Source organism: Rhinopithecus bieti, unplaced genomic scaffold (assembly GCF_001698545.2).
Source record: "Rhinopithecus bieti isolate Rb0 unplaced genomic scaffold, ASM169854v2 scaffold_25782, whole genome shotgun sequence".
In the NCBI taxonomy this organism is placed as follows: Eukaryota; Metazoa; Chordata; class Mammalia; order Primates; family Cercopithecidae; genus Rhinopithecus; species Rhinopithecus bieti.
Genome location: NW_016811612.1, coordinates 50651 through 66163, shown reverse-complemented (window position 1 = coordinate 66163; position 15513 = coordinate 50651). Strand labels below are relative to the sequence as shown.

The window sequence follows — 15513 nt, the reverse complement described above, 5'->3', positions numbered from 1 at the left end:
AAATTGTATCTCTGCAGCCTGCATTTCTCTACATATTTATTGAACAGATAATAGGAAATGACTACTTTTTTGTGAAGTCGTAAATAATATGGCAGAAAGATATTAAATGCACTGAGATGTGACAGAAGAACTAAAGCTTGTGGGTTTTAGAATTTTATGATACAAGCCTTTTTTTGTTCCATGAGTACATGTAGAGTACACAGATATATTTGAATTGTTTATGTGGACAATTATAAATTTGACATTGCAGCTGCTGAAATGAGACTATCTCAACCCCAGAACTCCTTCCTGTACTTTTTACTGAAATACCCCTTACTGAAGGGGTTTACTAGAGAGAGACAGAGGAAAAAAAATCTCTCTTAGCCGTATCCATAGTGCAGCTTCAAATGATGCAAAACGTTTTATGATTATAAAGGTAGTTTTATGGCCATGCTTCTCATAATCACTGTATGGCTCCTATAAAGGTCATAGGAGGGCCCTGGATTTTCTAGTCTAGCAAAACTTTATCCTGTTTACTGAAATAGCTCCAAGCAGTGCGATGCCGAGATGATACATTACCGTTCTTACTGCTATCAGCATGAGAGCTCTTGCAGTTTGTCTTTTGAGAACTTAGCCGGATTTTACAATTATTTTTAACAGTAAGTGAAGAAAAACTCAAATATTGTAAACATTTTTTAAAATTTGATTTTGAATTGTTTATTGATTGTATATAGTATTATGATTGACTTTTATGTGTTGACATTGTACCCTGTGAACTTGATAAACTCGCTTATTAGTACTAGGAGGGTTTTTGTTGCATTTGCTTTTGGGTTCTTAGTCATGAATTCTTTGCCTAAGCCTATGTCTAGAAGAGTTTTCCCAATGTTATCTTGTAAAATTTTTATGATTTCAAGTCTGAGATATAAGTCTTTGATCCATCTTGAGTTGATTTTTGTATAAAGTGAGAGATGAGGGTCCAGTTTTATTCTTCTATATGGTGGCTTGCCAATTATCCCAGCATCATTTATCGAATAGGGCATCATTTCTCTACTTTATGTTGTTGTATGCTTTGTTAAAGATCAGTTAAAAATAGATTTTGGGCCAGGCACAGTGGCTCATGCCTATAATCTCAGCACTTTCGGAGGCTGAGGTGGGCAGATCACTTGAGGCCAAGAGTTCGAGACCAGCCTGGCCAACATGGTGAAACCCCATCACTACTAAAAATACAAAAATTAGCCAGGTGTGGTGGCACATGCCTGTAATCCCAGCTACTATGGAGGCTGAGGCATGAGAAGCCCTTGAACCTGGGAAGCTGAGGTTGCAGTGAGCCATGATCATGGCACTGCACTCCAGCCTGGGTGACAGAGCAAGACTGTGTCTCAAAAAATAAAACAGAAATTAAAGTATAGATTTCCTGGGATTTTCTACCCAATCATATTGTGGATGAACAGGGACAGATTTATTTCTTCCTTTACAATTTGCATGCCTTATATTTCCTTCTTGCCTTATAATATTGACTAGAAGTTTCAGTACTATGTTGAATAGGAGTGGTGAGAGTGGACATCCTTGCCTTGTTCCTGATATTAGAGAGAAAGCATTTAGTCTGTCAACATAAAGTATGATATTAGCTGTAGATTTTTTGTAAATATTCTTTATCTGGGTAAGGAAGCTCCCTTCTATTCCAAATTGCTGAGAGTTTCATTACGAATGGATATTGTATTTTGTAAAAAGTTTTTTTTCATCTGCTGATATAATTTGGGGCATCTTAATCTATTTTGTGCTGCTAAAACAGAATACCACAGACTGGCTAATTTATAAAGAATAGAGATTTATTTCTTACAGTTCTGGAGGCTGGGAAGTCCAAGATCACGTGGCCACATCTGGTGAGGGCCTTCTTGCTGCATCATCCCATGGTGGAAGGTGAAAGGGCAAGAGAGAGTGTGCTTATGTGCGTGCCCGTGCATGCGAGTGTGGAAGCCAAACTTATCCTTTTATCAGGATCTATTTTCTGAGTTAACTAAACCATTCCATCAATAATGCCATTAATTCATTCATGAGGGCAGAAGCCTTAGAGGTAGAGCCCTCATGACCTAATCACCTCTTAAAGTTCCCACCTCTCAATGCTGTTGCACTGGAGATTAAGTTCCAACACATGAACTTTGGAGGATGCATTCAAACCATACCATGGAGTTTTACATCTTTAGAATGGATTGCTTTGATTGATTTTCATATGTTGAACCAGCCTTGTATTCCTGGGATAAACCATGCTTTCTTGTGGTATATTAATTATCTATTTTGTATATAGCCAAATTTCATTTGCATTTTTTTACGATTCTTTTGTTCATGAGGGATATTGATTTGTAGTTTCTTTTTTTATATCACTTATTTTTCTGGTTTTTATATCAGGGAAATGCTGGCCTCACAGAGTAAGTTGATATGTATTTTCGTCTTCTAACTTCATAGAGAGATTGTATAGAATTGATGCTATTTCTTCTTTAAATGAATGGTAAAATTTGCCATTGAGACTGTCTGGACCTGGGTATTTTGGGGGAAGATTTTTAATTGCAAATTCAATTTCAGTAATATTTATAGAAGGATTTAGATTATTTAGATTATTTGTTACATTTTGGATAAGTTTTGCCAGTTTGTGCTTTTTGAGAAATTTGTTTCATCTATGTTGTCAAATTTATGTGTTTAGAATTGCTATTATATACTCTTGTCATTGTAATACCTATGAAATTTCTATCTACTCTTTCATTCCTGAGTTTTATTTCACCTATTATGTTTTAGTTCAAAATATCCATGTGATTCTTATTTATATCCTCTGTTTCTTCACTGAGTGCTTCTGTTTTAAATATGTGTTCCAAAATCGCTTGTTATTGTTCATTCAAACATTTTTATAATAGCTAATTTAAGATAATTTAATGTCTTATCATTCATGTCTGTTGTCTTTTTCCATGTTAATTGAAATGTTTATGGTTATTTGCATGCTGATTGATTGTAGTTTGTATCCTGGACATTGTGAGTATTGTCTTGAGATTCTCTATCTTGTTTATATCCTGTGGAGAAAGTCTATATTTTTGTTTTAGCCTTTTGTATATTTTGGTTCCAACATCAATTCAGTTTTCAAGCCTTTTGCAGTACCATATAGGTCTGTCCTGTGTTTGTACCATCTAGTGGTCAGTCTGAGACTTTGGTGGAGGTGTCCTTTCTAGTTGTTTCCAAATCTTTGGTATGCTAATGAAGATCAAAGCAGTCACAAGTCAGAGGTAAGCCCAGGGGTTCAAATCAACTTTACACTGTTGCTTTTTCAAAACTCTTCCCTCTCCTTTATCTTTTCAGTACTTTCCAGTTCCCTGGGCTCTCATTTTCTGTTTTCTCTTCAAAAACTACCCACTGTGGTAGTTGTAGCATTTCCAGAAATAAGTAGCAGGAGGAGAGAGTGAGAACGAGAGAGGGAGAGGGAGAGGAAGAGGAAAAACTAGTATAAAGATGTCTTCTTGACATCGTGGCTTCACCTAGAGGAAGGAACTTATCCCACACAGTTTTGATTCCTGGAGGCTCCCATTCTGGGCCACTATTGCTTCTGAGCCACCTTTGCTTTTACTGCCTCCACTGTGGAACCAAAGAAGAAGTAAATAAAACCCAAGGGATTTCCCCACTCTCTCTGAATTTTAGTTCTCTGTTACATTCCTTGAGCCCAAACTCCAAGACTTCTCCTGCATCTCTGTCTGCTAGACAATGCTCGTTTTGAATTGCATACCATGTTGAATTCAGGCTCAGGATACTGAACGGGGAGAAAAGTAATGCTGAATTTGCAGTTGTTTAGTTGGTACTTCAAACTCTGGTGTCTTCTCTGATCTACCTACTTAGATTTACCTTTCAATTTTCATATAGTTGTTCATGCATTCTATCAGAATTTTATATTTGAGTTAGTGAGAGATAAAAGGTCTGAGAATTGGACCCAACTATATATGTTTTGTAAACAGCATGTAGTTGGATCCTACTTTTTAATCTAATCTGACCACTTTCTTCTTCAGTTGGAATATTTAGTTGATTCACATTTAAAGTGATTATCAATATAGTTAGATTAAAATCTACCATCTTTCTGTTTTCATTATATTTGTTCTTGATGTTTTCTATTTACTGTATTTGGCTTTTATTTCCTTTTCCGTCTTTTTTCTGCCTTTCATTATTTTATTTGGTTATTTTGTATGATCCCATTTTGTCTCATGTATTTATCTATTATTTAGATATCTTTTAAGGAAACCTTTTAGTGGTTTCCAGAAAGTTTGTAATGTACATTTTTATATAATTTGGTTCACCTTTAAATAATACTATACTGCTTCATGTGTAGTACAAGACTATCCCCAATTCCTTCCTTCCATTGTTTGTGTCATTGTTGTATTCCATTATTTTTTTACAAATGCTATAAACATACAATACATTGGTACTATTATTGCTTTAAACAATCAGTTATATTTTAGAACAATTAAGAATATGATAGTTATATTTGTCTTCATTTATTACTTTTGCAACACTTTTCCTTTAATTATGTACACCCAGTTTTCTGATCTGTATCATATCCCTCTGTCTGAAGAATTTCCTTTAATATTTAGCCTGTAAGACAGGTCTGCTGATGCTGAGTTTCCTCAGTTTTGTCTGAAAAGCATTTTATCTTAATTTTGAAGGACATTTTGCAGAACTTGGAATTCTGGATTGGCATTTTTTTCTTTCAACACTTTAAAGGTTTCATTCCACTGTCTTTTTGCTTATGTGATTTCTGACAAGAAGTCTGGTATAATTCTTCTCTTTGTTCTTCTGTGGGTAAGATGTTCCCCACCTACCGCCTTCTTCCTGGCAGTCTTCAAGATTTTATTTTTGTCTTGATTTTCTGTAATTTGAATTTGATATATCTGGGTGTGGGTTTTGGTTTGGTTTTGGTATTTACCCTGATTGGTGTTCTCTGAGCTTCTTGAATCTGTGGTTTGGTGTCAGTCATTAATTTGGAAAATTTTGGCCATTATTATCTTCACATATTTCTTCTGCCTTATTCTTTCTTCCTCTTCTTGTGTTCCAAATACATATATGTTATACTGTTTGATATTGTCCCACAGTTCTTGGATGTTTTGCTCTGTTTTCTTTTTTTTTTTTTTTTTTTTTTTTTTTTTTTTTTTTTTTCTCTTTTCTCTCTTTGCATTTCAGTTTGTGTGATCTCTATTGACCTGTCTTCAAGTTCACTGATGACTCAGCTGTGCAGAGTCTATTGATGAGCACAACAAGGATAGTCTTCAGATCTGTTACTGTGTTTTTTTCTCTCCCATTTATATTTGATTCTTTCTTATATTTTTCACCCCACTGCCGAAATTGCCTATCTGATCTTGCATGATAAACTTTCCCAATAGAGCCTTTAACATACTAATCATAGCTATTTTAAGTTTCCTATCTGATAAAGATGGAAACAGTAGACAAAGGGAATTCCAAAAGGGGAATGGGCAGGGGGGAGCAAGAGTTGAAAACTACCTATTGGGTACTGTGTTCGCTATTTGGGTAATGGGGTCACTAGAAGCCCAAACCCCACCATTACACAATATACCCAGGTAACAAACCTGCACATATAACCCCTGAATCTGTAATGTACAAAGAAGAAAGCAAAATAATCCAAGTAAATAAACAGATTCCTTGTCTGATATTTCCAACATCTGTGTCATAACTTATTTTGGTCCTAATGATTGCTTTTCTCTTCAGACATTGTTTTTATTCCTTGCCTTGATTCTTCCCTTTGTGCTACACCCTGGAGATAATATATGCCTTAAATCTCGTTTAGATGTATTCCACTGTTATTTTTACTGACGCTTTTAGCCTGGTAGTGGGGAATGGGGACCTGGGACATTCTATGCTGTTCTCATTAAGTCTCAGTCTTAGGCAGGCTTACCCTGAGTGTTGGAGGTGTGTCCTTCACAAGTGTTCCTGCCTCTCCTCCTGTGTTCTAACCCAGGTGGGCCTAGCACATTTTCCTGCCCCTCCTGGGTTAGACCTTTTTTTTTTTTTTTCAATTTTCTACCCCAGCTGTACTGAGTTTTCACCAGTGCACCTCAGTTTCTGTTGCCCTTTCTTCTGAGGACTAAGACTTTTTTCCCTTTGGGAAGATAAGGTAGATTGGTATGGGCAGAGTTTCAGTGATGTTGGTCAGTCTGCTCTGCCAGCTGCAGTGAGTTTCTCACAGTACTTTCAAGCTAGTTTTTGTTGCCTGTTCCCGAATAGTAAGGCTTTTGCTCCATAGAGAATATAGGGAAAATAGTCTCTGCAGAATTTCAGCAACAGCTATTGTACTGTTCTCCCCAAGCCAGAACTACAGAATATCTTTCTCGGGATTCTTCTCAGTCTTTCTTGTCAGCTTCTGGGGGAGTTCCTGGAGGAAAACTCTGCAAAGGGGTGCAAAACTGCCTATGTCTGCAGCCCCTACAGGCTTCACATTCTCACACTAGCCCATAACCAGCCTCTAGCAATTCATCATAATTTTTAGCTGAATCTTCTTATGAGTTTGTATGTTGTTCACTGGTATCTGCACCAGGTAAGCAAATGCCTGGTCCTGTGGCTCCCTTGAAGATGGTTGTTTCTACAGGTTTGTGGTACTGCAACCTCAGTTTTCTGATGAGTCTGAGAGAAGTTCTTAATTTTCACTTTCCCAGCTTTTGTTCTTATTGTAATGGTGGGAGACGTGTTCTTTACAACTCTACATTTCTGAACTAATACCAGAAGAGCATATGAATCTGATGATAAGCTTTTGAGGGTCTGTTTGTCTTTCAGCATCCATACCCCAGTTTACCAATTCCCCCACGATGGTGATCATGGTGGGTTTACCAGCTCGAGGCAAGACTTATATCTCCACGAAGCTCACACGATATCTCAACTGGATAGGAACACCAACTAAAGGTATGTCTCTGAAAGTCTTTGTTCAACAACCCCATAAAAGCCACTGGCTGAAAACCTTACTTAGGTAGAAGGCCAAAGTCCTCAATACCAGAAATGCCCCATCATTATTATTATCAGCATTAGGACTACTGCTATCACTATTACTACATTCTTATACAGTTTATAACTTCTTGAGCACATACTTTGTACCCAACACCACTCTAGGTGCTAAGCATAGGAAAACTAGTGTTAAGATTAAATGTCTTCTCTCAAGAAGTTCCATGACCTCGAAACAACCCTGTGAGTAACATTCTATTTTTATTGCCATTACTATTATTGCCATACCAATATTACTACTTTTATTAGCATTACCACTTCTTCACCATTTCATAGTTGAGGAAATTGAGGCCCAAGGGGTGAAGTGCCTTGTCTAAAGGCATATGGCCAGTAAGTGACAGAACCAGGATATGAATCCAGGTCTATTTGATTCTAAGCCTGATACTGTGCCAAGTCTAATGCATGGTTCTACTGATTGGAAGAGAAAAGAATCCCACATTAGCCCTATAGTCTCCTTTTCTCCATTCTTTTTGTCTCCTTCTTTCTCTTGTTAATCTCAACATGCTGTCTCTCTGCCCTGCTTCCTTCTATCTCTCCCCCTCTTCCTTTCTCTCTCCAATTTGTTTCTTTTTCCCATTTCTTATTTCCATTCATCTATGTTCTCTTTATCTAATTCACTGGTGAAGAGTTTCCCAATGGTTTTCCATGTGCCCAAACTCCTGCTAGGTGATGAGGATACAAAACTGGATGAGACTCACCCTATCCTTGAGGAGTTCTAAGTCTAGCTGGGATATATAAGAATACCTCATATCATCTAGGAATTCTAGAACAGGAGCAGGATGCTGCATGAAATCACAAAGGGATTTGACAACTGGAAGGCAAGGAAAGCTTCCTACATAGGATATGTTTGAGCTGAGTCTTGTGGGAGGAGTAAGACATTGGCAGAAGGAAAGGAGAGAAGGAACAGCTCTCATGGAGGACTGCAAGCTCTCAGGAAAATTTGCTGAGTGTAGAGGTACATGGGACACTGGCAGATTGGTTTCTGCCTTAAGGGCCCCATCATGGGTTCAGGGTTTCTGATTCTCCTGCTTTCTATCTTCTTCACTCCACTCAATTCTCTCAAAGGCCTCCAGAGTCATATTTCAAAGCACAAAGCTGAACATGCCTGTGACCTACAAAGGTCCCCTTGGCCTGCAGGTTTAAATCCATAGTGGATGACTCACCATCCTCCAAACGTGCTCTTCCTTCTGCCAATGCCATACTCTTGCTCAAGCTGTTCCTCTACCTGGATGCCTTTGTTCCTGACTCCCACTGCCCATATCTGCCTGTAAAAGGCGCCTACCCTAAAAAGCCTTGTTCAAATGGTGAAACCTTCTCAGATCATTCCAAGTACAATTAGTCTTTCCTTCCCTCTCACTCTCTTCCATGGCTTCATATTGTCTTTGTCAGAGCATTTAACAAACTCTGTGGGAGCTTTCCATTTCTGGTTTACTCACTGTCTTACCTGTTGGACTGTGAGTGCCTTAAGGGCCCCATCATGAAGATCAGGCTAATCCCTGAGACCCAGAGCTCATATCCTGCTTCACAGAGTAGGAATCAAAAAGTATTTGTTACGTGAATGAATGAAATATTAACTCTTTGGCTGCTTATCTTCTTTCTCCTCCTTTCCTTCCCTCCTCTCTAGTTTTTCATCATTGTAAGTGGGAAAGTATGGCCTAGAGATTTAGATTTAGAATCTTCATCATAATATAGAAAAATAAAACAACTTTGGACTAGAAGTCAGGAGGTCTAGTCTATATCTGTCACCAGCTCACTCACTGTTTGACCCTTGTTGATTAATTTTACTCCCTAGATCTCCATTTCTTCATCTTTCCACCGGAGTAGGGCATTTTAAGGATTGGTGTTTATGATAAAGTAGAATAATGGAAAGACCACCAGCTATGTTGCCAAATAGACCTGGGTTTGAATCTCAGATATCCACAGATAGGAAATAATTGTGCAAGTTTTTCCTGTCTCCGAACTTTCAGTTTCCTCATTTATAAAATGGTAATAGTGATCTCTACTTTGCAGGGTTGTTGTGAGGAATAAATAAACTGGTAGCCATAATTTGAAGTTTTAAAAGCAATTTTATAGCTACAAATTATACCTTCTTCCACCTCTGAAGTCCCTCCCAGCAAGGACATTTTTTGGCCACTGGGATCTTCCCAACCTCTTCACTGGCGCTCCCTGCTTTCAGTGTTTAATTTAGGCCAGTATCGACGAGAGGCAGTGAGCTACAAGAACTATGAATTCTTTCTTCCAGACAACATGGAGGCCCTGCAAATCAGGAAGTAAGTACCCAATATTTTAGCAACCTGTGCTGTCTCGTGGCTGAAAGGCCCTTGTTCAGATACTGGGGGAGTAGGGCAGAATAATCTGGACCAGAAAGGAGGCCCTCTAGACTCTCAAACAGTAGTTGGAACAGCCCTTCCATTATCCTGCCCAAAGCCTGTTTCTGGTCATAACCATCCACTTATCAAAAACCTTTAATGATCTTCTACTTCTGACAGGAGAGAGTAGAAGCTTCTCAGCTTAGCATTTGAGGCAAGAATCTCAATAGCTTGGCCTACTCTAATTTCTGTAGTCTCATCAGTTCAACCTCAAGGTCTCTCTACACTACAAGACTCTGAGTAAAGGCAGAATAGAGCCTGGGCCTTATGTCCTCAATATAGAACCCAGCAGTGAGTAATCACTAAAGAGATTTTTGCTGAAAGCATAAACACACTGTCATCCCTGTGTGTTACCCATGCCAGGAATGCCTTTTATTTCACAGACCACGTGTTCTACCTGGGTTCATAAAACAGTTCAGCTTGAGTTCCATTAGCTCAAGGATTGGAAGCCTTAATATTATGGCTTCTGTCATTGCTCAGCTTTTCCTGATTGTGTCACTTTATACCTGCCCCTGAGCTGTGTAAGCTGTGCACATACAGCCAGTTTCAACTGTTTGACCCCTCTGTGCTTAGCACAGTGCCTAAAGCACAGGGCACATAAGTTAGTCTAAGACATGAGAGATGATACAGAAGATACTGCAGACAATGAGATAAGGGTTGTCTCTTTTTCTTTCCTGGTCTATTTCAGGCAGTGCGCCCTAGCAGCCCTGAAGGATGTTCACAACTATCTCAGCCGTGAAGAAGGTCATGTCGCGGTAAAGAAATTTGTTATTTTTTCCTTGGGTATCTACTGGGAAGGGAATTAGCTAATATGTACTGAACATTTACTGTTGTTCTGAGTATTTGCACATATTAATAATTTCATTTTATGCTCCCGCCTTGAGGTAGGTATTGTTATTATGCCCCATTTCAGAGCCCAGAAGAATGGTTCACAGAGACATTAAATAATTTCCCAAGGTGGTACAGCGTATACCTGGCAGGGCCAGAAATGGAATCCAAGTTTTGTAGCTTCAGAATCCCCACTCTTAACCACTGTGCACTACCAGTCCACCCCCAATAATTCAGCAGGACTATATTAGAATTTAAAACTGCAGTACAAACAGTTTTGAGTTCTAGAGACTTACCTAAATATCTAGTCAATAGTTTAGCTAGGATTTGCAAATTCTGAAAGGGGAGGAGATTCTCAAATATGCAAATGGTCCAATCTCAGGTACTGAGGCTAGGGAATTGTTTCCTGTTCTTGAGGACTTCTAAAGTGATAAGGAAGGAAGAAACTTCAGCTAGGAATTGAGAGAACCAGTTCTAGCTCTGCTCTGTCAGCAACTCTTGGTGACTTTGGTCAAGGCAAGTTCTTCTACGCCTCAGTTACCTCACTTATAAAATGACCCTAATAAACACCCACAATTTCCTCTTGCCTTATTACACTCACAGGGTAGCATACATTTCTGGACAGACTGCAAGGGCCCAATATGTGCTTGTGAAATTCTCATAAGCCAATCATGAATCCTTCCTATCCTTCAAGACCTTGTTCAAGTTTTACCTCTATATGGAAGCCCTCCACTTAACACAGGGATGGGCAAAGAGTAGGTGTTCTGTTAGCACAAGATTCAGAGTAATCCAATCTCGTTACCTGCCTCTAGGTTTTTGATGCCACCAACACTACCAGAGAACGACGGTCACTGATCCTGCAGTTTGCAAAAGAACATGGTTACAAGGTATGGTAACACTCCAACTCTTATTTAGAGCCTATTTCTCCAGCACAAACCCCAAAGAAAGGCAAACCAGGGGACTCAGAGCAGCCAAATCCACAACCATAAGCTCAACATTTTCATTTGGTTCTCTAACTTTCCAGGATATAGTCAGAAGCAGCAGAGCAGAACAAGAAAGGAGGGGTGCCAATTAGGCAATGGAAGATGACTATAGACAGGCTGGCTATGGGGAAAGAGTAGAGAGAGTCACTACAGAAAGCTTATATAAGACCTAAACCCAGTAAAGATATAAAACAACAATCTGGGGTCATTCAATTTAGAGCCAATCTGCCTCATGAAACTCAGAAGCCTGAAAGTACCACTGTATGAGAGCATTATGTTGTCAGAGATGCCCCTGGAGATGATTTAGAACCATTGAAAAGGAGTAAAGCTATGTTCAGCTCCTATCAAACATAATTTGCTGCTGGAAGTCTCTTTTCTGTTTCTTTTATAGGTGTTTTTCATTGAGTCCATTTGTAATGACCCTGGCGTAATTGCAGAAAACATCAGGGTAAGGACCACCAGTTACTTTTCCACTTTGCTCTGCCTTAGGCTTAGATCATGCCTAAGGCAGAGGCGAGATTATGCTTAAGGTAACTCCATGAGATTAAAGAAAGTATTCCTCCCTGATCTTCTCCTCCTAGTTTTCGTAGGAAGCATTCCCTAACCATCCTGGCCTACAATGACTCTATTAATTTTAATGAAGCCAACATATATAGTGCCCTTTATATGCTCCAGACACCAGACTTGACTGTCATTAATTTTCACAACAAAACTGCATATTAGAGATTATTTCCATGTTAGAGAGAGGAAACTGAGGTTCCAAAAGGATAAATGAATTGTCAAAGATTCATACAGACAGAAAGGGATAGAAGTGGGACTGGACCTCAGGCTTGACTGTCTGCCTCAAAAGCCTACATTTTTTATTCTACCCCAAAATTCATACCAGAACTACCACTGCTCTTAGATTCTAGGCATGTGGTCTAGAACTAGGTCATTTACCATGTTTTGTTGTTCCCCACTTCATCAAATTACTGGAGCTCAAGAACAGAAGAGACCTTAAGGGTAATTTTCTTCTACCCTCCATCAGATACTTGAAGTCTTACCTAAATGTATATCTAGATATTCTTTTTATACCTGCAATGATAAGGGGTCCATTGCTTTCAACGAATGCGGTCCAGTCGAGCTGGAATCTGCCTCCTTGTAATTTTTATTAATTGGTAATTTTTTGGGACATACAGCATGTTCATTTCCTCCCTTCCCTCTTCATCCTCCCATCTATCTATCTATCAATTCAACAGAAATTGACTATATACCTGGGCTTGGCCATTCTGGGCATTAGAGACATATATATGGATGGTGGAGAGTCCTTCCCTTGAGCATATATTCTAGTGAGGAAGACTGGCAAGTATATATACAGAACTCTGAGAACTGAGGTGATATGAGGGAACAGAAGAAGCTTTGGGAAGACAGTGCTGAGGGCCTAACTTTGCATGAGGGCAGAAATCAGGGAAGCCTTCCTAATGGAGGTAAAATTAAAACGAATAAGGATATATGTGATTGTTATTACAAAAGTGTTCTTCACACATGAATGACACTTCAGTTTCCAATGACCTTGAAGAACACATAGGAATTTGGTGGGTGAAGAATGGAAAATAAGGATATAAGCATATACTAAGTATGGCATCTCCGGAGAACTATAAGTAGCTTAAATTGGTTAAAGCCAAATGTGTGGAGGAATAGGGGAGCCATGGGAGATAAGGTTGAAGAAATAATTTGGGGCCCAATCATGACAAGCCATGAGCCGCCTGCTAAAATAATTCACACCTTTTTTCTAAAAATTATGACAAAATGTATAAGGGCTTTAAGCAGGAGAATACTTTGGCCAGATATTCATATTAGAAACACCCTTCTGGCTGCCAGTATGGTGAATACATTAGAAGTAAAAATATAGACAAAGTAATTGGGCACAAAGCTATAGTGAGCACAAGCAAGAATGAATGGATATTTAGAGGAGATGATAGAGTGGAGAGGATTTGGTACCTGCTAAGAGGTGAGGGATGATAGAAAGACAGATATCTAGGATGACTCCCAGGTTCCATTTAGGAGCAGATGACGGGGTAGGTGATAGTGCCAGTACCTGAGATGAGGACTGTGGGAGGAGACAGTGGGTATTGGTGAATTAGGAGAGGCCAGTCTTTAGAAATCCAAAGACAGCACGTCATAATCTCCCGGTAAACACTTGATACATGTAAGCCATAATGACCCCTGGACAAGATCTCTAGTTCCACTTCTTCAGCCATTTCTCACATCACAATTTCTGGTCCTCTTATAAATGTTCTTCTTTTATAAGCAGTGTATGCTCTGCGACTGAGTATAATGTAACAGGCCTTCTTTGAGATTAGGAATGAGGAGTCACACAATCAGCTTCTTTTCAATTGGCCGATTTTTGTAAACTTAGGCAAGATGTGTTCTCCAGGTCTCAATTTCCTCATCTTTATAATGAGGCATCTTGTACTCAGTGGTCTCTAAGAACCTTCCAAAGAAAACCATCAGAGACTCTGTCTCCCAATGTCTCCCTTGATACCTCTGTTCTTCCTGATCCCAGCAAGTGAAACTTGGCAGCCCTGATTATGTAGACTGTGACCGTGAAAAGGTTCTGGAAGACTTTCTAAAGAGAATTGAGTGCTATGAGGTCAACTACCAACCCTTGGATGAGGAACTGGACAGGTAAGAGCCAGCACCCCAAAGTCAAAGTCTAGATCTTTTGCCCAGTTTTGATATCCTGTAGAACCTGGAGGGAATATCCCCCCTTTCTGAGCCTCAGCTTCTCTATCTGTAACATCAGGAAACTGAACTTGATGATTTTTCTTCAAGGATCCTTTCAGCTCTGATTCCTTGATGTGTAAGGTGTTCCTAAGATGATTAAAATAGTGTTTTCCTGAGCAATATGAACAATTCAGGACCCCTCCTGAACAGAACAAATGCCCCCCTCTCGTGGGTGTTGCGATTATTATTACAAAAGTGTTCTTCACACATGAATGGCACCTCAGTTTCCAAACATGTTTACCTTCTTTCTTACATTTAATCCCTTAGGACTCCTGTAAAGGAGGCTGAGATAAGTCTTATGATCATAAAATTTCAAGAAAAAGAAATTGAGTCTTAGAGAACTGAAATTACTTTCCCAAGCTCCCATCACAAGGGTTAGAGCTAGGATTCTAATTACATGTTCTGTCTCCTAGTCATGTCTCTTTTCACAACATTCCCATGTCTCATCAATCAACAAGTATTTGGACCCTTTGGGCTATGGTATATGTAGGGGGTATAAATAGGGGCAAAAGAGGTGGGTTCTATCCTCGGGTAGCTTCTATAGTGCTTTGACATATGAGAATACCCATTAAGGAAAAAAAAAAAAAAAAAGAAATGCTCTGTCATAATACCAACTAAAGAGAGGAGAGAGCAGATGTGAGTTTTAGATGTAGAATGTTCCCAGAACCCTACTCTCTTTGAAAATGTCTTGTGATGAGAAGAGACCCCAAGTGAGAAGTATAAAGAGGCTTCAAATGGTCATCACGACTCTAAGAAATCTAAAGAGTGGCCTTGTCCAATTGAAGTACCAAGAGATCAGCACTGTTATTGCCCCACTCTTTAGATGGAGAAACTGAGACCCAGATCAAGTCAAAGGCTTACCTTGGGCTACACAATGAACGAATCAGTAGCACAATATCTGTTCGAACCCATATCCCAGTTGTGCAGATTGTTCATTGTACAGGCACCCTGGTCAAGGGTACACTTGCTTCTCTCACCAAGATGTGTGCTAAAGTAGGGCTGTGTGACCCTGAGGAAAGTACGGCTTTTGAAAATTATCACAAAGGAATGACATGGGCTAACAGCAGCATATGGTGAAAGGAGCCTGAAGGCCGGAGTGGAGGGTGTAAGTGAAAGAATGGCATTGACAAAGCCCCAGCCGTGGGCCCAGACCCTGCGATTGCTAGGTTGCTGTTTGATGAATTAGTTTGGGCAGAAGAAGACAAATCTAGAAGGTCAGCTTTATGTCATCATTTTTCTATCAACAGACATTTACAGTCTATGCATCAGGTCCCAGCCCTGAACATGGAATCAAAAGAGGAAAGGGCTGTCCCTGATTTGACAGAATGTCCGGTTAGTTGGAGACGACAATGAGTACACAGTTGGTCACAACTCTGGTGACAGTAAACCAAGTGGGCTGTAGGAACATGGGACCCAGTCCAACTTGGAGGAAGAAGATCTAAAAGAGCTTGATTACCCAATAAGCAGACTACACATAGGGTACCAGCAAGATAGGGGCTACCAAACTAAGAAAAATAACTATCTTAAAAATATTTATTTATTTATTTATTTATTTA

At 39.3% G+C, this 15513-nt stretch overlaps 1 protein-coding gene across 1 annotated transcript in view; it reads left to right on the top strand.

The window, feature by feature from the left end:
- The first annotated feature begins 546 nt into the window (after window positions 1-546).
- Window positions 547-15513, top strand: part of PFKFB1 (6-phosphofructo-2-kinase/fructose-2,6-biphosphatase 1) — a 38103-nt gene continuing 23136 nt past the window's right edge. Inside the window, exons 1-7 of the mRNA XM_017894310.1 lie at window positions 547-592; window positions 6790-6915; window positions 9188-9281; window positions 10069-10135; window positions 11021-11095; window positions 11583-11639; window positions 13737-13858. Of these exons, the coding sequence (XP_017749799.1) occupies window positions 547-592; window positions 6790-6915; window positions 9188-9281; window positions 10069-10135; window positions 11021-11095; window positions 11583-11639; window positions 13737-13858 (587 nt within the window). The remainder of the gene's footprint in view (window positions 593-6789; window positions 6916-9187; window positions 9282-10068; window positions 10136-11020; window positions 11096-11582; window positions 11640-13736; window positions 13859-15513) is intronic.